The following is a 25,415-nucleotide window of genomic DNA, read 5'->3' as shown; positions in this document are numbered from 1 at the left end:
TACATCTGCCAGTACAGTTATCATCCATGTGTACGGCACTATGAACCAATACGGTACTGTTACATTATTAAGGAACTCTAGGTCCTTATTATTCAGGTATATTAATTGATGATAAATAAAGTGTTATGAATTTGCTGGTATGGACGATAAACCCGCACCATACCTTAAATGTGCGGTAAATTAAATTCATAAAGTTAATTTCATAAAGTATGAGGGTCAATTCCTCATCATACTTTAAGAAAAAGTAAATTTGTGATAAAGTAAATTTCATAAAGTAAAGGTGCTTGTATGGGCATTAATTCTGCTCCATACATTTAAATAAAAGTAAAGGCGTGGACGATAAACCCGCACCACCCTTTAAATAAATATTGCCGTATGGGTAATAAACCTACACCATACCATAAATAAAATAAATGTGGGGATAAAAACCTCCACCTAATATGAAGTGCATAATATATTATATAGTGTGGGCAATATAACTGCGCCACTATTCAAGATATAATAGATGAGTTTTAAGATCACACCATCATTTTATTACAATAATTTGTATTACAACGCGATGGGTAAAAAATTACACCACCATAAAATAACAGGACTGATTAAACAACATAGAAATTACGTTACAAAGAAGTGAATTAAACAAGCATGGATTAAACAACAGAGAAATTGTGAGAACACAAAAAGGAAAGTTTGCATGTCGTTGTAGTAGTAAAGTGAGAGTAGACATATGACAGAGAGGAGACAGAGAAGTAACCACATAGTGTTGAGTTGGAAAAATTTCAGAAATAAAAGGAGAGACTTTCGTGCTGATAACGTGTTATAAAATAACCTGGAATATATGCGGATATTGAGCTGCACGTAAAATAGATGAGACACTGCTTTTAACGAGGTTCGGCTATGCCTACGTCCTCGGAGAGCAGCAGCAGTAACCTTTCACTATAAAATGATATGGCTACAACTTTAGTGTTTACAACATATGTGGCTCACTGAATTTTCTCTCTAGGAGAATTTCTCTCTGCTTTCTCTTCTCTCTTTTCTTTTTCTTCTTTTCTTATTTTTTTCTTTCTCTGATGGTGGTCTTATTTATAGGCTGAAATAATCACTATTCACTATTCACCTGTGACAGACAAACTCTACCAAAGTCTCCAAATGAATAGTAATTCACTATTCACCCGTGACAGACAAACTCTACCAAAGTCTCCAAATGAATAGTAATGAATAGTTAATGGGCTCCACACCAAGACTTTTACAACAAACCACAATTTGTAAGGTTTTTTTCCTTTCTTTGTTGTCAAATGTAGAGGCTTTTCTTTTGACCATTGACAAAGTCTTTTCCACAACACTTGAGAAATTTCACATTGAAACATGCCATAACTTTTTACATCATATTACAAATCAATGCAATTTTTCTGTCGTTCCAAATTCACACACTACGAAATAGGCCCTACGTAGTACACCTAGGCCGGCCATCAGCCAGACATGAATTCTTATTTCTTACATTGCTTTACATGGATGTTTTATATCTGACTGTACATGTACAATTTGAAAATACACAATACATTTACAAACTAGGAAATATCAAACAAGCTTCTAGCATCTGTCTTTTGGCTGTTCTTCTTGCAATGAGGACATGGTAGCTGATCTTGAGTTCTCTTACACATAGTTTCTAGAGTTTTTAATAAATCACCAGAAATCAAACCCTCTCTCAAGAATAGCACTCTTTATAGAACTTTTAAACGATGGAAGAAGAATAGGAGACGTAAGACCTTCAGTCTGGTGCATAGGCCCGATGTTTCCTACTCTTTAATTCTATAGAAGGTGATATTCCTGAAAAGAATATGTATATCTTTTGCTGGTTTTGTTAAAAACACCAGTTTCTAATGTAATGCTTCTGCCTTCTGCAACTGTCAAGAACAACCCTTGGGGCCAAATGGATTAAACCCTACGCCCCCTCAGCTTCTGAGGTTTGGCCATCTGCATGTTAAAGGGTTAAAAATCAGTATCCAAATAGAATAATTAAAACAAAGAAACAAAGCAATTCTTTAAGCCTGTATAACAGTTGCACAGCCCGAGAGCACGTTCAAGTTAGATAATGATAGATTAAGAAGCCACATAAAAGACAACCAGCCTTCTATTAGATGCAGATAAAGTGGAAAGTGCTCATAACTACGTGCACAAATTGAAAATGGAAAACAGACACACCTTCACCAGATAGCTGTTCAAACCGAACAACTATGTGTTTCCCGTATGTATATTTTTTCAGAGCATCTATATGAACTCTTATAAGATTGAGCAGTGTTTCCCGCTGTCTATCATTGCTTGTTTCAAGAACCTTCTGAACCACATAATTGGCAAATTGGTCCTTCATCATTGGCTGGAATATAATATCAAATAACATAACTCAGTAAGCAGAAAACAACCTTTAACCAGCATTCAAAATCAACACTTCCAAAATCTGCATGGTTCCAAAAGAAATTATTTGGACTCTACAACGCTCCTCATGTTATTTAAATAGGAAGTTTTTTGAAAATTGTTTGGAACCAAAGGAAATCCACCCATATGGAAATGAAGTCTTCAGTTCAACTTGTAATATCAAATTGCATAACTGGATGTTTCCTAATTGGCTCATATTTCAAACACTACATATTATGCTGCCTTGGAGCCAAATGCTGGTCAATACCCACCAACTTTATTTTCATAGGTAAAGAATAAAAGATCTGAAGACATGGGATAACATATCATATGCGCTTTGGCTTGACTTACCAACAGACTATCATTTTCCTCCATTTGCCCAATGATTTCCTCAATCAAGAGCTCCCGCTCAGCAACATCACCATGTTCCAGACACTTTTCAACAACATTTGATGCATATTTATGCTGACTCAATTGTACAATTTTCCCAATCAACTTGCTGATAATTTGGCTTCTTTCATAGGGCTTTCCCCTTTCCAAAACATGCTGCAAGCAGTATGATCCATGATTATATTTCATTCAATTAGAAGTAACAGAGACTTGGGCAATGAAATCACACATGAAGAAGCAATTTATAAATATATATATATATATATATTGACCCGCCTAAACACTCAGTCATAATGCTAATGATACCAGGCCAGATGATTTCTTTAAAAGCTTGACACTACTATTAAACCATTTCAGGTATCTGAAAGAAAGTCATATTTATGTAGCAGCTCACAAGTTAGTTCAGATTAAAAGAACCACTTAGATTGTATCAAGAATTTTACCATTGAGCACATTTCCAAAACTCTAGAACACTCTGGTCATTTTCCAAGTGCTAAGAGAACATAAAGAAAATTAAGAATAACACTGAACTAGAAACACAGTCAAATTAGGGTTACGGTATTAGCGGACAAAGAAACAATCCCTTCGACCACCCCTCCGTTAGAAAACAAAAGAATTGAGGAATGAAATAGTTAAGCGAGGCTAGATAAAAACAACAGAGAGCACAAAGTAAAGACACCAACCTGGGTAACATAATTCCCATACTGGTCTTGAGCAAGAGTGTAACTAGATTCCAAGATTTCATCAACTATAGATTGACTTTGAATGTCATCTGAACAATGCTCCAAAACTCTCTATCAAGTAAAAGTGTATTGTTTCAAAATGTGATACACATGATCTAATTGGAGACTTCACAATGGAAAACTGTGTGCCATTACCTGTATGACGCGACAACCATAGGGATGAGTAGAAAGTGTGGAAACTTGGCCTCGAAAAGCAGAAATGATAAATCCAATTTTCTCTGTGGGAATGCATTCTATACACTTCTGTATTACATGATTTCCATTTTGATCACGTACACATTTCAGAACATGTCCATCAAGCTCATGCACAAGTTGTGTTTTCTGGTCAAGCTCAATAACTTCAAGAGCCTAAAATAAAGCATCCAACACATAATCCGGATATGTAAAACATAAGGAAAAGTTTTTAAGATTCATAAATTCTAAAGAAGTTATGAGGGAAGAAACATGTGTAACAAGGCTTCCAGATATACATCCTCAGTATATACTTAAAAAAAGTGTTGACGAAGCCAATTTGCAAGCGCCAAAAAAGTATATCATTGACAATAATGATGACTTTGATCCTTTAGTAGGTGTAATTGCCTAATAATCAATAATCAGACTACATATGAATAACCATGAAATATTTTCAAAGTTCACATGAATTTGATCCAACCACTAGCATACACAACTTTATGATGCTCGGGTTGGGTGTACTATAATGTAGTTTATATCTAATCCAGATGAAACTCAAAAGTGAGAGATTAAGTGAAGATACTTCAAAAATCAGACAAAGCTTAAATTAATTAATTCCAACAATGGTTCCTGTAGTTAAAGGTGTTTGAGTGCAACAGAACCATTGTTTAAATTTGCATAACCTCAAGGGCATATATGTATATTAAATTGATCAGAAAGGATAAAAGATAATCTCTCCATATTCTCTTCATCAGCTGATCAATGTGTCTTTTTTAAGTGAGGATTTTTATAGAGTCTGAAAGTTACTTCTAAAAACCTATTTTGGAACCGCTCTCCAACCCCCTTGCAGTGTAAAACTTTCTATCAATATTGCATCCCTGGGCAAAAATACAAAATAAAAAATATTTGTCCTATTGACATGTAATGTAACAACTATGAAAGTCTCAATAAGTTCCATTCTTCGTTCTGAGATAAAATGAACTCATAAAATATACATAAGCAGAAGATAGAATGATTGCTGGAATTAAGACAACATATTTATTAGGAAAATCAAGTTTCAGCATACCTTTTGGATTACACGACAACCATACATCTGCAAACTTAAAGGCAACATTTGTCCAGCAAGTTGATCTGCAAGCTCCTTTCTCTCCTCGGCACTCCCATATTCAAAAAACTGTAACATAAAAAATAAATGTACAATGTTAATAGGCCATTCACAGAGTCCATAAAGTTGATAAGTGATCCAACAAACAAGCAATTAAGCAGACACAGATTATGAATTCATACCTTCTGAATAACATAATTACCAAATACATCGGTCATTAGTTTTGAAGCACGTGGAAGAATTTCTTTGAAAACTGATGCCTTGTCTTCGGCAGTGCAGTATTCTAGCTTCTGCTGAATAAATCTACTCCCATGTTGATCAACACTGAAGTTGTATACGAACATAAAAAATTATAACTAATAGTACAACAAGAATAAAGGATCAACCAACTTAGTATGGAGCAAGCAATACCTGAACTCGACAATGCGCCCTGCTATATCAGAAAGTTCAAACTTACGGGGATTACTAGTTTTCAGTTCTTCGAGAAAAGAATGTCTTTTAGGGTCATCCGAGCTGAAGCTTCTCGGCCCTTGCCATCCAGAATATACTCCACTAATCGAACCTTGAGGAAACCTGATTTCATTTTTCCGACCAAGATGATTTGTTCTACCCATTGGAGATGATGGCAATATTGGACTACCAAGAGGCGAGGCTGGAAACTGTGTCATTATAGGCATGGTAGAATTATTTCCATAATAACCACTACCATTGATTCCCACTTTTCTTGGACTTGGAATGCCCAGATTACCAATACTTGAAGACTGAAAATTTTGGTCACCCGTATAAGCATCACCCGTATAAGCAGTACTATATAGTTCTTGCTGTGAAAGTTGGCCACCAATAACCCTTGATGCCAAGTGACCATATTGACTTGAGGCACCATATGCATCCTCCAAAGGGCGTGGATAGTATTGCATATTTAGGGGATCCGAAAAAGGTGGCTGGAGCATTGGCCCATGTTGCCCATAAAATCTACTTGGGTATTGCATATCTCCTCCATGGGGAATTCTCTCCCCTCTTGAAACATCAGCAGTTCGACCATTAAAGCTTGGCCCTGAAGTAGCATCAAAAGGCATAGGAAAGGAACCATGGGAAGCATACCCAGGCATATATGAAGGAAGAAATGTAGAACCTAAAGCATATCCACCGGCGCCATATTGTGCAGGAAATATACCAGATGGCTGATAATTCGGGTAGAATGGATTCCCTGAAGTCATATATGCTGCTGTTGTAGCGTACAATGGGGGTGTGAATCCAGGTGAGTGCAATGAGGGTTGTATATCAATAGAAGAGAACTTTGGATAGCCGTGGGGAAGATTTTCCATTCCACTTTGCAAATGATTCATTCCTTGTGAAACTAATTGAGTCTGAACCCCCTTAAGTTGATATGGAACACTTTGTTGTGTAGAAAGCTGGTCTTGTGGCACATACCTCCCATAAGATTGTTTCTCATTTTGCTTGTTATTGTTGATATCAACATTAGATGCTCTCACCCTGGAAAGATCCAACCCAAGCTCACCGCTAATTGATGCATTATTCCCCAACCCATCATCATGCTCAAAATTAGATTCATCTTGCTGTAGGTTCCCTGTAGCATCACGATGTTGAATACTTGGGGTGGTGGTAGCCAAAGGAACATCATTTGGTATGTACCCAACAGCATGCGCATCCAGGGAACTTGTATCTGAACAATCATTTGTAGACCCTGCATTTGGTTCTGGTAATTTTGACTTGTTGAGAGAAGAAGCATTTGGTGAAATCGAATGTACATCAGTATCAGTTTGTTCATCTGTTGTTCCAAGACTGGATGGGAGAGATTGATTATATACAGGAGATGGAGTTCGGGGGAAGTCTTGCTAAAAAACCACCAAGAAAATGAAAAACGTGAGCCATGGCAACACATACTGGAAAACTAGAGCTACTACATTAAGAAAAAATCTTGCAAACCACTTATTGGTTAAAGGAGCTAATAATAAACAACTACCACATAACAATTCTGAACTATATGATTACTCATGATTCCAAATCTAGTACACACTACAAAGTATAAACTGATAAATGATTTGATGCATAACTTATTTTCAACAACAAAAAAGGGAGGGTGTGTTAGAAGGGAAATATGGTAATACTTCATACGTTATAGCTAAATGCATGAAGCAAAAACTACAAACAAGAGAGTTAAACATTGTTAAGCACAGCTAAGCCAAATTATTGTTGATTAAAATTATAGATGCTAAACCACTAACTTTAATTCCTATACCTGTATGAGATCCACTAAACTCTTATTATAACTTGCCAAAGAAGCCGTGTTCTTGACAGGCATTACTGCACCACTATTTTCTGCCAGGTTATCTTTAGATATTGTGGCTGACCTAGCATCAGTAGGGTCCTCCTTATGAATGGAAAGAGAACCTTGAGAAAGATGCAAGGATCCATTGCTGCTGTCATCTAAAGAAGGCAATCTCCGATTGGTGCCTAAGCCCCCAATTTGACGGACCATTTGATGATTCTCCCGTAAGATAAGTGGTGGAGGAAGACTTGCATTCAAGTTCATATTCGATAAATAATATGCCAAATAAGCTGGGTCTGAACGCAGGTGTTCGTCAAACTCAACATTATTAACTATGCTGCTTAAATTAGTCGAGCTTGTTCCCATACGGGAGTTATGTTGACTTAACAGGTTTTCAATAGAGGAAAAGGAACCTTCCATACTTGGTGGAGCACTACCACTTCGATTAGGTACAACTTCAGCTCTATCTCTCCGAAAACTACGCCCCTTCGAAATGCAGCTCGAATCCTCTGCTGCCATACTTATCAATGCAGATCCAAATGTTGCAGCATCCTTAGATGAAGGCCACTTTTTGCCTCTGCCGCTTTCCACCATTCTCGTGAGGCCCTCAGTGGCCATCCTAACTGAACAATGATGGTTTTTATTTATCAACAATTACCTTCACAAATTATTTGGCAGCATATCCAAGCCATATTATGCTCCTTTCAACAGTACACAGTTGCAAGTAATAATTTGATCCAAGCAGGTAGCACACTCACAGAACCTGAATAATGTACCCGTAACAAGAAGGCCCTGCATATAGAACATAATTCGTATGAATTAACCACATCATGTCCCTTATGTATTCATGTTCATATAGAGAGATTGAAAATGAAAAATATGTTGAGAAATCTGATCTGAAAAGAATAAATAGTTCCACTTTGTTAACTTCAGCACAGACCACGTTGACAAACCCGCAACAAATGCAGAAATAACTGTCCGAGTCTCTCATGAAAAAACTATCACATATCTAGTATGCAGACGGTAACCAATCTATCAAATAGAAAACGAGAGCTAAGAGTATTGAAACATGGGTAAATCCTTTCACATTCTCCTTTACAAATTGTAAGAATCCCATTGCAGCCGATAAATGAACTTCCACCCACTACAACACTTAATTGCCTACATGTTGACCAGAATATCAGTTTAGGTGTATAAAACTACATGAGAAACTTGGTTATTTATGGTTTCCTCAAAAAATTAGCCATTTAACACTTATTTAATTTTGTTTTGGGCCATACATTACGCTACAAACTTTTTCTCATCCATAACATAGGTCCTAGTAATGAGTCACTGTACCAAAGTATACATGTACTGGAAAATTTACTTAGTATCTCAATTAGCATTGATGTTCTACTCATACAATCTTGTGGGAATGACGATAAATACAAAATTACTCATGTAAGAATAATGTTATCTGCAGAACCATTTCTGATGCTGATACCTATTACTTATATGGAAAATATAGTTCTGATTCGGATACATTAAACTGCCTCTCACTTAAATGCTCTCTACTGCGTATAGTTCTTATATTGTGTTTGAATTGACCTATTGCCATACGCGAACCATAGTTACAACCAAATTACATTTGATTATGTATAACTGCTGTAGCTGTTCATATAGCTTATACTGTCTCCCATGCATTTGCTTTACACTCTAATACAGTACACCACTAGTGTTTTAGCTTCCCAACCTTAAAGGATGCTCAATTCATGAAATGAAACTACCCTTAAACGCATTTCTTTCTAAAATCAATTCATATGCCACAATTACAACAAAGTAACCTTACGATCACGACCACTTAAACAAAACTTGTAACAGTCATTTCGAAAGCAAAATTCAAAAAACTAAACAACACCCACTAAGCCTATACTCATTTACACCCTCTATAAATAGAATTTGACGAATATTCCCAGTACAAACAATCCCAAAAGACAAATGATAATAAATAACAGAAATAAGTTCACAAAAGTATAAGCCAAAAAGAAAGCATAAACATGCACATGTTTGAACAAAAAGAAGGGTATTAGAACCATCAGAAACAAGCAGAGCATGAGAATTTTGAGAACTAATGCTAAGAATTTGAGCAGAAAAGGATTGAAAGTCTCACCAGGTAATGGCAGCAATTCTTCAAAGTCTGAAATTTTGGATGAACAGAACACAAAGCTCAAGCCTTTTTCAAGCTCTGAAAGATATGTGGAATTACTAAGAAGGGGAGCTTAAGAGAGAGAGTCTTACAAAGAAGTGCTTGAGACTTGAGAAACAGAGAGCTTCTTTGTTTGAGAAATACAAGAATGTTGCTTGCATAACATTCTCATTTCTCAGGGTTTGAAGCTTTTAATATTAAAATGCTTTTGACAGTTTTAAATAAGTAGAGTTTTATTCTGGAAATATATGTACAGTAAATGACATAAATGCCATCGATGCTTAGCCTTAATCTGGTATTTTGGATGCTGTGTGTATGGATAATTATGTCCATGGACGGGGACACGTGGGACTTCAAGGTTTGCTCCAAATAAAGGTTTCAAACACGTGGCTTCCTGGCTATTGTTGACATTAGTTAGGTCTTCCAAAACGTGAGGCAGTGTTTGGATGTAGGAATGGTATTTACTTGAATTTGGGTTCAAGCCTCTTGGTAAGTTCAACACCATTTCTTTACAGTTTCTTCAAGCTTGACTTCCTGTGCGAATTGAAGTAACAATTGTATTAGTTTTCCATGCCTAAGTGGCTAATAAATAAAGTTAACGGTAGTTCAAAACTCAAGTTCTATTTTGAAATACTACTAAAATTTCATGACATAAATAATTTTGTAAATTCGGAGCGATCAGTTCTGCCTCAAGTAATAAAGAATTTCAAACCCGCAAACACGACAAGAATTCAAACTCTCGATCTTTTCTTTGTTTGAATACAAATCTCACGCAATAAAGAATTTCATATTCACATACACGATGAGTTCGACTCTCGACTTTTTCTTTTTTTGAATAAGAGAGAATATAGAGTTGATATGAAAGTCAGAGAAAATTCACTTGTGAAAAGGAGGCAATAGGTGACTTAATTGTCACGAACTTACAATCACAAAATTCATGAGTATTTTTGTATTGGCAAACTCCAAACACTCCTCCATGAAGTTTGTCATAGAGTGGTTGTCGTTTGGAAGGCCTACTTGGCCGTTTAGAGGACAATCCACTTGGTTACTTGTGGAGCCAAAACGTCGCCGTCTAATACATCCCCACTATTTATTGTTTTTCTTTTGGTTAGTGATACACTTGCTATTGAAATGTTATAACTTGGTGACGAGATTACCCCCTTAAGATGGATAATATCATTGGAATTTACTCACTCAGCCAACCATTCGTGCGGGGTAGTCTTGGGTTTTAACTCATTAATAAACTGCTGACGTCATAAAATGGGGGCCTGATAGTACCATTCATAGATTTTAGTCAACTTGCCTATATTATAGGAAATTACATCCCTACCCCCTAAGAACACATGATATGTGTCCAATTTATTTAGCTAGTGTCTGTTTCATTTTTTATTTTTTTTTGCTTTATTTGGTGAGAGTTTGAGTGAGAAAAGAGTGTTGGATCAATTGATTGAAAGGCAAAAATTTAACCCCAAAAAAAAAAAAAATAATTGTAAGCAATTATCATACTACTTTCTTAATTGAAATTGTATTTGTCAGGATAATTTTTCCATTGGGTAAATGTTAAATTTTTTTTGTTTCACATATTGGGCATTTTGGACACATAACAATGAAAAATATTATAATAAAAAATACCCCATCAAACAAGACAAAGCATAAAGCATAGAACATAGGCATAGAGCATATCAACTAAAGCAACCATATCTAGGGCCATGTGAATCTGACTATGTGAGGTGGTGGCTTCTGTTAAAAGCACTGTGGAGTTTAGTATGTCATCTTTTAGGGAAGCGTGTTCCCCAATGCCACAACATTTTAGATTTTCTAATGTGAGATGTCTTGGCTTTATTGTCCTAAAGATTAGCCCTTTGGTGGGAATTTCCGGAGCCGTACGGAAAATTAGGAGTTCAACTCACACAATTAAAACCACAGGTCAACCCAATACGACATCATCAATTGCCAGCCCTAGTAGTTTTTATGTGGCTATAAAACAAACCCTCAAGCTTAAACTTCTAGTTCTTGCAAAAAGTCCAAAAGAGATTTAGGCCCATTCCGTAATATTTTAAGAGGTTGTTTTCATTTTTAGTGAACAAAAATGAGGTGAAAACACGTTTGATGATCCAAAACAGAAAATACTGCGAATGTTTTCATAAAATGAAAACAAGTTCATATGTACTTCTAATTATTTTCGTTTTCTTATTTTCGTTCTCTGAAAATATTCTATGAAAACATTCTCTGAAAACATTACCAGACGGGCCCATAAACTTCTCAAGAAACTCATCATATTTGAGTAATGTTAATTCAATCACTATGCAGTCAATGTTCTTGTTAGAGCAAATTTACTACCAGCAACTCTGGTTTAATGACAAAATAATAGCATACTAAAATTGCAGAAAATTTAGTCTGAGCAACTTTTTGTTTTATATTCATATAGGAAACTGATCAATGGCTCTCCTAGTCTTAATGGCAAAAGGGAAGTTCCTCATTCCTAGAGAAAATGAGAGACTAGAGAAAGGGATCAGTCTGCTGCTGCTAAACAGCAGAGGAACATACGCTTAGCTTCGTAGTTCATTCCTAGAGCTATTAACAAGGGAAAAGGGTGGGAGAGGGGTCTCTCCACAACTTGCCGTCTACTAAATCTAGTTTTTTCATCTTTTCCTCACACCAAAACAGCTGCTCTTTGCTTATTCTCACCATCCGAAGAACCCTCGACAAAACTTTGGCATCAATGAGGCCAAACAAAAGCTGAACATCTTCTTGTGATTGTGGCCAGGATTTCTTCTTCCAGCCTTTCCTCTTGTTCCGCAGTTCCTTTAGTTTCATCCATTTCTGCAGCACAATTACACAAGTTTTAAGACATTATATAATCATTTGAATGAGAAAGAATTGAACATAATATTAATAGAAGGATTACCGCCGCCATATACTCTTACCATTATCTTATATGTCATTCCATTCCATGACATGAATACCACACAGAACAATGTGGTGATTACAAGAATCAGTTAGTAACCAAACCACAATGGTCATGAGATACAACAAACTGGAGAAAGCTTTCTATTACTTGAGGGTAATTTAGTACTCTTCTATATGTTTATATTCATGCACAACCATATATGCACACACACAGATTTTGGAGCAAACTCTTTGACTAACGATTTAATGATCACTTATGCTTACAAAATCTAGATGGTGTGTGTTGTGTTGTGTGTACACCTACAAGAGGTTTGTGAAGAAACTCACACAAATAAGGATAAGGCGTGAACCTTCAGCAAGTACACAATACAAGTGTTGTGCGTAATAAACCAGAACAGACTGTTACATAATTGGGATCCCTAATCAGCAGGCTATGAATTTCCTAACCAACCACTTTTCTTATAAGACTTTGCTATAACTTGTATAAAGATGTCAAGGTGGAAAAATACACCAGCAAACTTCACCTTCTCAAGAGAAGACTGAATCTGCTGAAGTGGGGTGGCAGCCTGGTTTTGATTCCCAAACAAGTTAAGAACGGAGCTTGTTTTTTTCTTATCCATCTTCACGAAAAGCTGAAAAGTGAGGATTGAGGTTTCAATAATCTTGATGAGATCAGGGGCATGAACCATATAATCTGATTCTTCTTCCTCTGTCCCTTTTTTAACTGGACCTGAATAGATTCATGAAGCCAAGTTGTTAAAATCACAAGCACAGAGACAATGAAATTAACAGCAGGTATTAATTCTAGTAAGCTGATAACAAATATATACACATTTTATAGTACCTAAAACTCGGCTTCTACTCTCGAGTGAATTTACAACCATAGTAGACATAAATTTTTTTATCTAAAATATTTTGGATTTGTCACAAGAACCTTACTTTGTATATCGGGGACCCGGAGTAATTTAGGCAGATGTCTCTGCGTGCGAGCATAAATTTCAGCCCTGTGGCCCTCCTCAAAAGGTTCATTTTCAATAAACCTTTGTAATAAAACCTGGAATTGTTGAAACTGTTGAGCACTGTGGTTATAACAGTTAGGATTGTCAGGTTGGCATGTGATTAGCTGGTTCAGTTGAGTGTACTGACAGTGCAGTGCCTCCCAAGACAAGCAAATTTGAGCTACATATGATGTCTCAATATCCTGATAAGGATCATTCTCTGGCTGCTGAAGATGCTCAGTCTCATCATCAGGTTCTTCAATCTTCTTCAAAGAAAGGCAGCGAAAAGGGGAGGTAAGCTTCTTAGATGCAGATCTTGGTGATGGAGTTGTAGAGGTTTGGATACCTGCAGAACCTTTATTTGTGATGAAGATTTGAAGAATCTATAGGTATGCAGTAATCATGCAAATCAAGAAACAACAAATAAACTAATGTAAGGTTGTTAGAGTTTATATGGTTATTAACAGTCCTAATCTTCAATATGGAGAGTATTATTTAGTTTGCATATTAAGTAGCTGTAACTGTGGATATGAACAGATAGCTTCTGAAACATGAGCTTACTTTTACAAACTGAAATAGATGTAATTTAGTTCACATTTTGCTGAGAAATGATGTCTTATTTAAACAGCAAAACTGATATATTATATTCAGAGGAGAAACTAATGTTAGCAAAATAAGAAACTGAAAAATTAATGATGCCTCGTGTGTCTACGCTCAACTCAATCAAATTACTAGCATTATTGAGCTATCTACATTTGTCTGAAAATTCAACTCTCTGCCAATTATTGCAAAAATAACTAAAAGCTCAAAACAGATACACTTCTATTTATATCTATACTTATTCTAACATCCCATATAGGTTGTTGGGCACACACAACCTTTCCTTGTTTTTCTATTTTAGCTATGAAGGGGAAAACTTCATATGTATTTCATGTGGGTAGATATGTATAAAGATGTTCTTTCAAGCCCAAACAACCGGTCAAAAAGAAGTGAAGTCTTAAAAAGCATGCTGTAATTTGAAAAAATATAAATTAGAACAAATCATAATGTTTACCAGTTTCATTAAGATGCTGCGCACTCATCCGTTCAAAGAACAACATTCTCTCGCAGTACTTGTCATATACAGCACCAAAGCCACACCACCATTGCCGGCCTTCTGCTTCTACATCCCTCCACTCGTTAGAGCTTGTCTCACCATGCTCTTCTTCTTCATCCTCTTCCGGGAATGACTCTTCTTCCGGAATCAACACCATAAAACTATTCCTTCTCAATTCTTTTAACCTCCGCTTGACCTCCTCTGTTATGAAATCATCATCATCATCCTCGGCCTCAGCTATAGAATCAGCATTAGCTGACTTACCAAAATCATCACCACTCTCCTTCCTAGGTTCCTCCGGCTGTGGCACAGGATTGTCCTCTGAAACATTTTCTGGTTCTGGTTTGTGGGCTTTTCGAAACTTTTTAACTTTGAAGAAATCCATAATCCAATCAACAACAGATAGGCTTTTCTCAATACTTACTCCAGCAATAATAACTCCACTTTGTTCCAAGGTTTCTAAAGACTAAAGGCAATGAGATCTACCAGTAGATATGTTGTGACTTTTGAACAATAAAACCATGAAGTTATAACAGAAAAATTGGTAAACTTGCATTTCTCATATCCATTCTGAGCCCGAATCTGATAAGTAAGAAACCCTAGATCTAAGAAGACCTAACAATCCAAGCCTCCTAATAAGAAAATGAGTGATCTAAACACTGAACTGGTGACAACCCAGAAACTTTAGTGAGTTCAGAACAATAAAAGTACAAACTTTTAGTCAACAACCTTAAATAAAAACATCATAGAGCTAATCAAAGTACATTTCCGTCAAGGTACACAAGCTACAAGGCTTCAGAGAACTCAAAGTACAGATCAAGAAATCACCTTTGGTAGACTCACCAAAACGCTAGAGAGATCAGAACCCACAAAATTGCTCAAAGATCAGCAGCAGATTTCTCCAACATTTACATTGCCTGGAAGTACATTACACTAGCAGCCACCTAAAAACCCCCAAATAAATACAAAAACAACTACCTCCTAGGAGCTCGGTCGGTGGCAGCATAAACAGTGATCAAAACCCAAAAAACCTTAATAAAAAATTGCTCATTTCTTCACCATTCCACTGCTCAAAACCACGCCTTTAAGCTACCCTACACTGAAAAGTAAGTCCCAAAAGATCAAAAAGTGCATGAACAGCTAAAACACCGTCATGAAAAGTACCACAAAGTAAAGTCAATCTTCCAACTCCTAGAAAGCCCAACACTGAAAAATGTGAACCCTTTAAGACCCAAAAGCTAAATCACCCAAAAATCCATGAAATCCCAGAAGATCCAAGTGCATTTATTAGCTACTGAAGCCCCAAAAACACAAAACTTTCAATTATGAAGAAAAAGAAACGGTCCCAGCCAGAAACCCAGCAACCCAGAAGAGCAAAATATGCAGAGAGAAGGGTGAACACTGTTTGGGAACAATGTAAAATGGTTTGCATGTGAGCGATAAATTGTTGGGTTGTACTAATTTCCCAATAAAATCAGCTTCTTTTTCCTTTTCAAATTACTTTCAAATTAATTTAATTAAAGTTTGCTATAAATGAAAGATCTTTTCTTTTTCTCTTGTTTGATTTTATTTAATAAATGAGTTGGGATTCAGATTAATTCGCTATAATTTAATGGGTATTTCTGAGTGTAACAATGTGTTGGGTTTTGGATTTTTCTCGGAAATGGGAAGAGCTCGAAACTCAAGAGGAACACAGAACAGTGGACATTAGCATTTGGAGTGAGGAGAGAGAGACAGTTGTCAGTCCTCGTACAGAGAATATTGTCATAAACACAGATTAGAAAGAAAAAAAAGCCGCGCAAAAGTGGGTTTGATTTGTGCATGGTGATCCAAATTACATTTTTGCCCTCATTAAACTTCTAAAATGACCATCATGTAAATCTTCATCTTTTTCTTTTCAATTGAATAAATATGATATGAAATTATTTTGCAATTTGTTGTCGGTGGAAAATTGCCATCCAATCAAATTTCACACTTAAGAGCATGGTGAGTAATTCATGTGATTGACTAACCTCATGAAATATGTGCTTATTTGGTGTAGAAATATATTAAATTGGCAATCCATCGAAAATAGATCAAGAAAGAAATGAAAACACATTATATATATTGTGTATATGTATCTATAGTTAAGATATTGGAGGAATTACATGAAAACATTCGTTACCTCAACATTCTCATCCAGGCGATCATATATGATTGGTAACATTCTCATTTGTGCCATTACATATGAGATTGCAATCTCAAGTTCAAATCCAAGAAACCTAGTTAGAAAGGATCGAAAATGAAGAAAAATGCTAGAAATCTTGATTTTATTTTATGTTATGATGTGATGATAATAAGTGCATATACTGTATTATGATGTATTAGTTTATTGTTATCATTTGATAGTTGGATAGAAACAAAACATAATTCTAGTTAAAGGTAGTTTGTCTCTCCTTATCGTAGAAACAATTAAAAGTAAAATGACAAATGATCGTAATTTATTTGTGCTTAAATCTTATATCAGATGTATGAACATAGTATATCTCACAAACTTAAAAACGTTCGGCTCCAAATACTATCTCACATGTTTTGCATCAGTATCAATACTATGTACTTGGACAAACAAAGAAAACAAGTCAAGCACAAAGTAAATAAAGACAGACAAACAATAAAGTTTTTATTATAGAAGTTGTTATTAACGTTCCAAATAGTTATCATATACTCCTTTATTAATGGAGGATGAATTATTTTAGAGTAATAATAACAATTTTCTCTTAGAAAATTCTTAATGAAAAGAAAAAAAAAAAAAAACTTGAGCATGTATCCCTAATCAACATAAAAATAAAATAAAATAAACATTATATTTCAACATAAAAATATAAGTGAATAACTTATTTTAGAGTGCTAATAACAATTTCCTCTTAAAAAACTCTTAATAAAAAGAAAAGAAAAAAAAAATACTTGAACACGTATCCGTAATCAACAAAAAAATAAAATAAAATAACCGTTATATTTCAACATAAAAATAAAAGTGAAATAAAAACTCTTGTGGGGTTCAAAATACTTTGGGCCCACAGAAGACAAGTCTGTTTCGATAGTCTACTGCCATAATCATAGGGGAGGCCTTCAACCAAAACGCTTGATATCGTGAAAATTAAAATTAAAAAATAAAACTTCCGTTGCCGGGACTTGAACCCGGGTCTCTCGGGTGAGAGCCGAGTATCCTGACCAACTAGACTACAACGGATTTGATAATCTTAACAACAGAGATTTTATATATACCATTGTACTAAACTAATACCGTAACCTTATTTATTAATTTAATTTTGTCCAAAATAAAATTAGTGTTTATCTCTCATTGATTTCTTTTAGACAATTCTAATTTCTACCAACTTTCTTCCCCAACCTGGGTGGCAATTTCACATTGCAGTCCACAAAAGTTGTAACTTCTAATGGCATTTAGAAATTAGTCTAGCAAAAAATAAGGGGGTTGACCCTAAAAGAATCATTTTCACGGCTTTATGCTAAAATATAATTTCAAGTTGCATTACATTCTCGTGGTTGTAGTTATACAACAAAAAATTTCAAGCAACTCTTCTCCTCTGTTTGGGTACGTATTCGAATCATGCAACTATTAACAGTACAAATATAAACAGTTTCTTTTTGCTCCTATCAAGCATGGTACACAAGACTTTCAATTTTTCAGACGGCCATTCTCTTCGAGATGAGACAGAAGGCAGAAGCAAAGAGTGACCCCTATATATATACAAATACTCATGAATCCTGAATAAATAGGCATTTGAGGTGGATCAGTAACCTAACCAAATGGATGGTATTGGCTGAAATTTGGTCTTTGCGCAAGATAACACATCATAGTAATCTACATTATCAAAGCAGTCGCGAAAATCTGTGAAGAGCTTTTCAAACACCCTCCATTGGACTTTGATTGATCTTGAGTAGGGGTATGGAAGAAAAACCTGCTGAATATGAATGAATTAGCCGCGGATGACCCATACCGCATCAAAGAAAATAAACATTTTGCAAGAACAAGATAAACTTGGTCGTGTTTGTATGGTGCTTTGTCACAAAAATACAGGTAATTTCTCCAGCAGTATCATCCATATTCTCCAACAGTAAAACAAAATACTACCAGCCTACACATCCTCTTTAAGTAATTTCATAAATCAATTCAGATAGTAAATGTCAGAGAGAAAAGACTGAACTAATGTATGCTTGGTGTCTCTACAGTAGTTATAGTGAGTATATTAATTAACAGAAAAGATAGCTTACATCCCGCTCTTGTGCGAGACGTTTAAGTATTTGAAAAGTGTGCTCATTTTCCTCTAAATTGTCAAGAACAGCCAGCCAGATCTGGGAAGCAAGATCATGAGCCATGTCCCTCGATTTACCACAAGCAATAAACTGATCTGCTAAAACACGCAGTAATCCCGGGTTATGATGTGAAAAGAATTTACAGCCTGGTATTAAAAAAACTAAAGTGTGAGCACCAAACTTCACTATCAGATTTGATATCCAACAATCCTTGCCACATGACAGTGGACAATAACAGGTTCAAGATAACATGTACATTCCAATACCATATTCTAATTATCAGGACACTGAGATTGGAATTCTAGAACATCAAATGGCATCATGGATCACAATTTGTGAGGTACAGACATGGGGATGTATACTTATGCATGCCATACATGTTATTTAAAGCAAAAAAAATTGAACATGTCCATAAGCCAGAAGCAAATGCAAGATTGGGGATCAGTATTTAACTAAAATATAGTCATTGCACATATCAAATTTTCAAATCTAAACATATGAAGGTAGAGAGCAAGAAAAATGCAAGCAAAATTTGAAACAGACCTATTATGGTTCCATGCAATATGCTAGAAGAGGGTGGCATAGTTGAAAGCTCAAGCTGCTCTTTTAGAAATAAATATGTATGGCCCACAATCTCATCAATCTCACCATCCAGAGAAAAGATATGTTTACTGACATATAAAGCTGCAAATCTCCTGAGAAAATTGTCAATAGCTTAGCAAAATATAATGCATGGATTTTGAAGTGAAGCACATGCATCAGACCAGCAGCTACTGTAAAAGATATCCTTGCACTTGTAAGTCTAAGTTATTTTTTCTGCATTGATTTGGAAACAAGATTATAACGTGGATCTTAGGGAAGAGTCACAGCTATCTGCTTAGGATGGGAAAGGAGATTATTCGCTAGAAATCCAGAACAATAGAACATAAAAACTCAGAAGAAAGTAATTATTAAAAGAGATAATAGAAATTGGAAAGTTAGAAATGGATAGAAAGCAAGAAAAAAGAAATGACCATCGCAAGGAGAAATGTGATGCTACCTCTTGCTCAACCCTCGAGGGATAGGTCCAGGCCACCTTTTAGCTGGGTTAGCCAAAGGATATGTTGTAGCAAGAGCAGCTTGCCACAAACATTCTCCACGAAACAGATTGGCCCACTGTTTTTTGACACAGGATATTTGTGCCCACTCTGAGACAGGAACTCGAATGAAAATTTCTATTAGGAGATGATCAGGAAGCTTTCCAAATGAACTATCAACTGACATTAGAGTTCTGCAATGTGATAACCAAAAACAAGAAAAGTTACTTCAACAAGAAAATCAACAATAAAATGGACAAATCTTCGTTTAAAACAAGGTCATAGTTTATGGTTCTGAACAAATACAACATTTTCCAAAGCACTGAAATTTCCAAACAGAAAAATAAATTCTTAACCTAGTGCTATTAAAGCAAACTACCAATCATTCTAAAACAAACCCAATCAAGCTCCAAAAATTAGATTAGCCAACACATTCCATCGTAAAGTTTATATAGGGTGCACGTATTATTATCTTTTGGAAGTTCAATGCCTTCATTGAATATTCCATAGCAATTACAAGAACCAATCCATCATCCAAAAGGGGATAGTTGAAAAGAAAAACTTAGCCATTTGTGGAATAACTCTAACCAATCAATATATCATAGTCAGATAATTTCTGAAGTGGTCATCAGAGAATGCAAGGAATTTCAAAGAACAACAAGATTAACTTAATCTAGCTTAGAGAAACAAGACAATCCAAGGAGAAGATAGAAATAAAAGGAAATCCTTCGTTCTTGCTCTAGAGACAAAAAATCGTTGACCAACAACTCCTCCAGAAATTAACACCAAAATACAAAGTAACCCATACTTGCTTCATCAAAATCAATCCAATTCTGATAAATTTACTCAAAGACCAAATAATATACAAAACAGAAGAGAAGAAAAGGAAATAAATGGATAGAATATCACTTAATTAACCCACCAAACACATGTTACTCTTGCAATTACATTAAATGCAAAGCTGAAACAATTCAGGATACCATAAGGCACATAAACTTGCAGCCCACAAAAGCCTTGTTGAATTAACATAATTCCATTAAATTTTCAGTTCAAAGTTCAAACCCAAAATACATTCCCATCAAAAATGAAAAAGGGTAAAGGAAAGATGAACACTTTGTGAAAAATCAGGATAGATAGCTACTTAATCTGCTAAAAATAAATAAACAGAGTAGAAAAGTTCAAAATTCTATTAAGCGCATGGAAGGAACTTGGCCACACCCACAAAAACAGAGTAAAAGCTCAGTGGAGATTTCATGGTGCAAATATGAACTGAACGAGATAAACAACAATTCAGCAACATCACTGGGCAAACAAAGTTTATACAAATAAAATTTCAGAGAGAGAGAGAGAGAGAGAGAGAGAGAGAGAGAGAATGATAATGAAAATTAACCTGAGAGGAAGAGTGAGTTTTTCAGCTCAAAGCTTTGCCTTTTCTCTTAGTAGATCAATGCTAAAATATGAAAATTATGAGAGAATATTTGTTTGTGGGAATTTTCTGTGTATTCTTCTCCGTGAGATCTTTTGTTTAACTTCTTAAAAATTAAGTCTTTTTCAATTATCTTTCTGGTTTTTTTGGGTCCCTGCCTCTTGCTGCAATTAAAGTAAATCAATTACAATTATAATAGGAATTCTTGGTGTGTAAGGAAAGTAAGTCAATATCCACAAGTCACGCCAACACTCACCCTCACGTTGGTGCATATATGTCACCAATGCCCAACTGATCCAGTGAATTGTGGAATGCTTTACTGGAAATCGCCTTTGTCAAAATATCCGCCAATTGATCCTCGGATTTCACAAAAGGAAACTGAAACACTTTAGCCTCAAGCTTCTGTTTGATGAAGTGTCAATCCACCTCAACATGTTTAGTACGATCATGCTGAACCGGATTCTGTGCAATGGCTATAGCAGCCTTGTTGTCACAAAAGAGATTTATTGTGGATGTAGGTTTATACCCGAGTTCAATAAGCAACTTTCTCAACCAAAGAAGTTCACAAATCCCTTTAGTCATGCCTCTGAACTCGGCTTCTGCACTGGATAAAGCTACTACATTCTGTTTCTTGCTCCTCCATGTCACCAAATTACCTCCCACGAATGTGAAGTAACCCGATGTGGATTTTCTATCTGTTACATTACCTGCCCAATCTGCATCTGAATAACCATCAATATTTAGATGACCATGCTTTGAGAACATAAGTCCTTTTCCAGGTGCAGACTTCAAATATCTAAGTATCCGAAGAACTGCATTCATGTGGTCTTCACTTGGAGAGTGCATAAATTGACTGACAACGCTCACCGCATAAGCAATGTCTGGTCGAGTATGTGACAAATAGATCAATCTTCCCACTAACCTTTGGTATCTTTCTTTGTTAGTTGGAACTTGATCCGGATATTCTCCAAGATGATGATTCTGAACAATAGGAGTGTCCGCAGGTTTACAATCTAGCATTCCTGTGTCTATCAACAAGTCTAAGACATATTTCCTTTGAGAGAGAAATATGCCTTGCTGCGATCGAGCCACCTCAATTCCCAAGAAATACTTGAGTCCACCTAGATCCTTCATCTCAAACTCCGTAGCCAGATAGTCTTGTAACTGTGATATTTCCTGTTTATCATTCCCAGTAATAATCATATCATCAACATAGATTATTAATGCTGTTACCTTCCTTTTTTGATGTTTCAAGAACAGAGTATGATCTGAGTTGCACTGTTTGAAACCATTGTTCTTCATTGCCATGATGAACCGTCCAAACCATACACGTGGTGACTGTTTCAATCCATACAATGCTTTTCGTAACCTGCAAACTGTTCTAGTCTGAGTAGTATTATATCTAGGAGGAATGTCCATGTACACCTCCTCCGTGAGTTCGCCATGTAGAAAAGCATTCTTTACATCAAACTGGTGTAGTGGCCAATCCAAATTAGCTGCAAGGGACAATAAAACTCTGACGGTGTTTAACTTTGCAACTGGTGCAAAAGTTTCTTCATAGTCTATACCATAGGTCTGTGTGTACCCTTTTGCCACAAGTCTTGCCTTGTATCGCTCGATAGATCCATCTGCATTGTGTTTTATAGTAAACACCCATCTACATCCGATAGTCTTTTTTCCTCGTGGTATAGTCTCCAATGTCCAAGTCTGATTTTTCTCAAGAGCTTTCATCTCCTCTTTTATAGCTTGGACCCACTTAGGATCTTTCAATGCTTCAGAGACCTTGGTTGGAATATGGATAGCAGACAACTGATGCACAAAAGCCTTGAGTGGTTCAGACAGCTTCTCAGTGGATACATGATTTGCAATTGGATACTTGGATGTTTTGCCAATATCCGGTGAATAACGGTTTGGTGGCTTCCCACGATTTTGCCTGAAAGGTAATTGATATCCAATAGTTTTATCATTTAAATGCACAAGTCTAGTAGGAGTAGTTACCTCAAGGATATTCTCAGGAGATTGGTCTGTTGGTACTGTTGAGTTAGAAGGGGGGTCTTCATCTTGTTGTTCTGTATTGTCTGTAGGTGTGGGACTCGGATCAGAAATATCTTCGCATGGATCAGGTGGGTCAGGCAATTGATCGCTATGAATGGGCGATTGGTCACTTTTCAACAGAGAGTAATCTCGTGCTCCAGACTCGGGATGATCAATCATTTCTGTACATAGGAGAATTTCTTTGTTTTCCAAGTTGCTCCAATTCTGTTCTTCACTTCGTATCTCCCCCTGAAGCGCAGAATTGGATGATGGGTCATGGAAGAACAGCTCAGATTCCAGAAAAGTCACATCCAAAGTGACATAGGTTCGTTGAGTAGGAGGGTGATAACAGCGGTAACCTTTCTGATGAGTGGCATAACCCACAAAAACACAACGAAGCGCACAGGGATCAAGTTTGCTACGTTGATTTTTGTGGAGATGAACGAAAGCCACACATCCAAAGATTCGGGGTGTGAGTACCAAAACAGAGGGCAGAGGTCTGTGTTGCGCAAGCACCTGTAAAGGAGTTTTAAAGGTCAAGACACCAGAAGGCATGCGGTTGATCAGGTGAACTGCAGTGACAATAGCATCATCCCAGTGATGGCGAGGAACATGAGCGCCAATCAGAAGTGCTCGGGCGGTTTCAAGAAGATGTCGATTCTTTCGTTCAGCAACACCATTTTGTTGCGGTGTCTGAGGACAAGTCGTCTCATGGATAATTCCATGTTGTTGGAAGTATGTCTGAAAGTCATGATTGACAAATTCTCCACCATTGTCTGAGCGAAGAATCTGGATTTGAGCATTAAACTGAGTTTTCATCTGTTTGTGGAAGGACTGAAAACGGGAAAACACTTCGTTTTTATTCTTCAGCAAATAAAGTCATGTCATCCGTGTACAATCATCGATGAATGTGACAAACCATCGAACACCAGAAGGAGCAGTGATAGGCGAAGGTCCCAGACATCAGAGTGAATTAATGTAAATGGAGTAGTACACTTGTTCGTACTCAACGGGTAGGGCACACGGTGACTCTTGGCCAAAATACAAGTATCACATGTGAAGTCGGAGTCTTTAAAACCTGAGAATAAATCTGGTATAAGATGCTTCATATAACTAAAAGACGGATGTCCCAATCGACGATGCCACAACCAGATTTGCTTTTGTTTGCTATCAAAGGGATGTGTCACACTGTTAGCCACGCCGGGACTGAAGTTATCAACATAATATAGCCCCCCTCTCTTAGTACCACGACCAAGAATCTCCTTAGTGTGAATATCCTGAAGCAAACAAAAACTCGGGTAAATGAGTACACAACAATTCAATTGTTCAGTAAGCTGACTAACTGACAACAATTTAGTGGATAAAGATGGAACAAGTAAAGTATTAGACAATGTGAGAGAGGATGAGAGTGCAACAGTGCCAGCCCCTGTCACAGGATAAGTAACACCATTGGCATTTGCAATACAGGTTCGTCGAGGTTGTGTAGTATTCAGAAAATCATCAAGATCAAACGTCATATGATCAGTTGCACCAGAATCAATTATCCAGCTCTTGGAATCAATCTTATCGGAAGTATGGAATCCATAACCAGTACCATTACTGGTCATATTGCATTGTCCTCGATCTGTAAGAGTAGCCCACCAATCGGGGTAGCCATGCGATTTAAAACAAGTCTCACAAGTGTGTCTCGGATCACCACAATATGCGCAATTTGGTACATGTGTCGGGGTCGTTTGTCTAGAAGTCATAATCTGTGCAGCGGAAGAAGCATAGGATACAGGTTGAGTAGGAATTTGGATCAGAATCTGAGCCTGAGTCGGGGCCGGAGTCGGAGTCGAAATCGGGATCGGGGTCTGAATCATAGACAAATTCGAGGTTGAGGTCATCATCGGAGTGGGGGTCGGGGTCGTCTTCGGAGTCGGGGTCAGGGTCGTCGTCGTCGTCATAGTCGGGGTCGGAGTCGAGGTCGTCAAAAGAGGATCCTGATTCTGGATCGGGGTCTGAATCATAGACAAATTCGGGGTTGGGGTCATCATCGGAGTGCGGGTCGGGGTCGTCTTCGGAGTCGGGGTCGGGGTCGTCGTCGTCATAGTCGGGGTCGGGGTCGTTAAAAGAGAATCCTGATTCTGGATCGGGTTCAGGGTCAAAGTCTGCATCTGTAGGGTCAGAGCCATCTGGGCACTCAACTCAACGATGGTTGGTTGAGAATGAGAGAAGGAGTCGGTGGTGCTACCTCCATGAGGGTTGAAAAAATCATCAACCCTC

At 36.8% G+C, this 25,415-nt stretch overlaps 3 protein-coding genes and 1 non-coding gene across 6 annotated transcripts; all 4 read right to left on the bottom strand.

Moving 5' to 3' along the window:
- LOC18782124 (pumilio homolog 5) lies at positions 1,331-9,514 on the bottom strand. The gene is made up of 10 exons (XM_007217550.2): positions 9,261-9,514; positions 7,082-7,903; positions 5,233-6,677; positions 5,004-5,145; positions 4,783-4,890; positions 3,681-3,893; positions 3,486-3,596; positions 2,764-2,958; positions 2,203-2,374; positions 1,331-1,974 (listed from the first exon to the last, which is right to left on the bottom strand). Exons 2-10 carry the CDS (start codon positions 7,727-7,729, stop codon positions 1,943-1,945), a joined length of 3,066 nt encoding a protein of 1,021 aa, XP_007217612.2. The 5' UTR covers positions 7,730-7,903; positions 9,261-9,514; the 3' UTR covers positions 1,331-1,942.
- Positions 11,644-15,814, bottom strand: LOC18782583. 2 transcript variants are annotated; one of them, XM_020561147.1, is made up of 4 exons: positions 14,259-15,814; positions 13,146-13,559; positions 12,731-12,936; positions 11,644-12,119 (listed from the first exon to the last, which is right to left on the bottom strand). In XM_020561147.1, exons 1-4 carry the CDS (start codon positions 14,683-14,685, stop codon positions 11,874-11,876), a joined length of 1,293 nt encoding a protein of 430 aa, XP_020416736.1. In that variant the 5' UTR covers positions 14,686-15,814; the 3' UTR covers positions 11,644-11,873. The 2 variants fall into 2 exon arrangements, with proteins under 2 accessions (XP_020416736.1, XP_007215425.1); XM_007215363.2 differs by having other exon boundaries at positions 13,146-13,550.
- Positions 17,457-17,529, bottom strand: TRNAE-CUC. The gene has a single exon. It is a non-coding gene; the product is annotated as a tRNA-Glu (tRNA).
- On the bottom strand, positions 17,773-21,122 carry LOC18783664. Of its 2 annotated transcripts, none has more exons than XM_020561129.1 (5): positions 21,081-21,122; positions 19,654-19,884; positions 19,158-19,309; positions 18,573-18,709; positions 17,773-18,262 (listed from the first exon to the last, which is right to left on the bottom strand). In XM_020561129.1, the coding sequence occupies exons 2-5, from the start codon at positions 19,875-19,877 to the stop codon at positions 18,092-18,094; spliced, it is 684 nt and encodes a 227-aa protein (XP_020416718.1). In that variant the 5' UTR covers positions 19,878-19,884; positions 21,081-21,122; the 3' UTR covers positions 17,773-18,091. The 2 variants fall into 2 exon arrangements, with proteins under 2 accessions (XP_020416718.1, XP_007215929.1); XM_007215867.2 differs by having other exon boundaries at positions 17,773-18,259.

Source organism: Prunus persica, chromosome G3 (assembly GCF_000346465.2).
Source record: "Prunus persica cultivar Lovell chromosome G3, Prunus_persica_NCBIv2, whole genome shotgun sequence".
Classification (NCBI taxonomy): Eukaryota; Viridiplantae; Streptophyta; class Magnoliopsida; order Rosales; family Rosaceae; genus Prunus; species Prunus persica.
This window is presented reverse-complemented; position numbering and strand designations above follow the sequence as displayed.

Coding starts and splice junctions, on each gene's coding strand:
- LOC18783664 (XM_020561129.1), bottom strand. CDS start 19,877: ATGTCAGTTGATAGTTCATTTGGAAAGCTTCCTGATCATCTCCTAATA. Junction 18,710..19,157: donor ATTGCATGGAACCATAATAG/GTCTGTTTCAAA, acceptor GTGTTTTAGCAG/ATCAGTTTATTGCTTGTGGT. Junction 18,263..18,572: donor GTCTCGCACAAGAGCGGGAT/GTAAGCTATCTT, acceptor ATTCATATTCAG/CAGGTTTTTCTTCCATACCC.
- LOC18782583 (XM_020561147.1), bottom strand. CDS start 14,685: ATGGATTTCTTCAAAGTTAAAAAGTTTCGAAAAGCCCACAAACCAGAA. Junction 13,560..14,258: donor GCAGCATCTTAATGAAACTG/GTAAACATTATG, acceptor TCACAAATAAAG/GTTCTGCAGGTATCCAAACC. Junction 12,120..12,730: donor TTCAGTCTTCTCTTGAGAAG/GTGAAGTTTGCT, acceptor ATTGTGCTGCAG/AAATGGATGAAACTAAAGGA.
- LOC18782124 (XM_007217550.2), bottom strand. CDS start 7,729: ATGGCCACTGAGGGCCTCACGAGAATGGTGGAAAGCGGCAGAGGCAAA. Junction 2,959..3,485: donor ATGGGAATTATGTTACCCAG/GTTGGTGTCTTT, acceptor TACTGCTTGCAG/CATGTTTTGGAAAGGGGAAA. Junction 1,975..2,202: donor TGAACAGCTATCTGGTGAAG/GTGTGTCTGTTT, acceptor TTTAACATGCAG/ATGGCCAAACCTCAGAAGCT.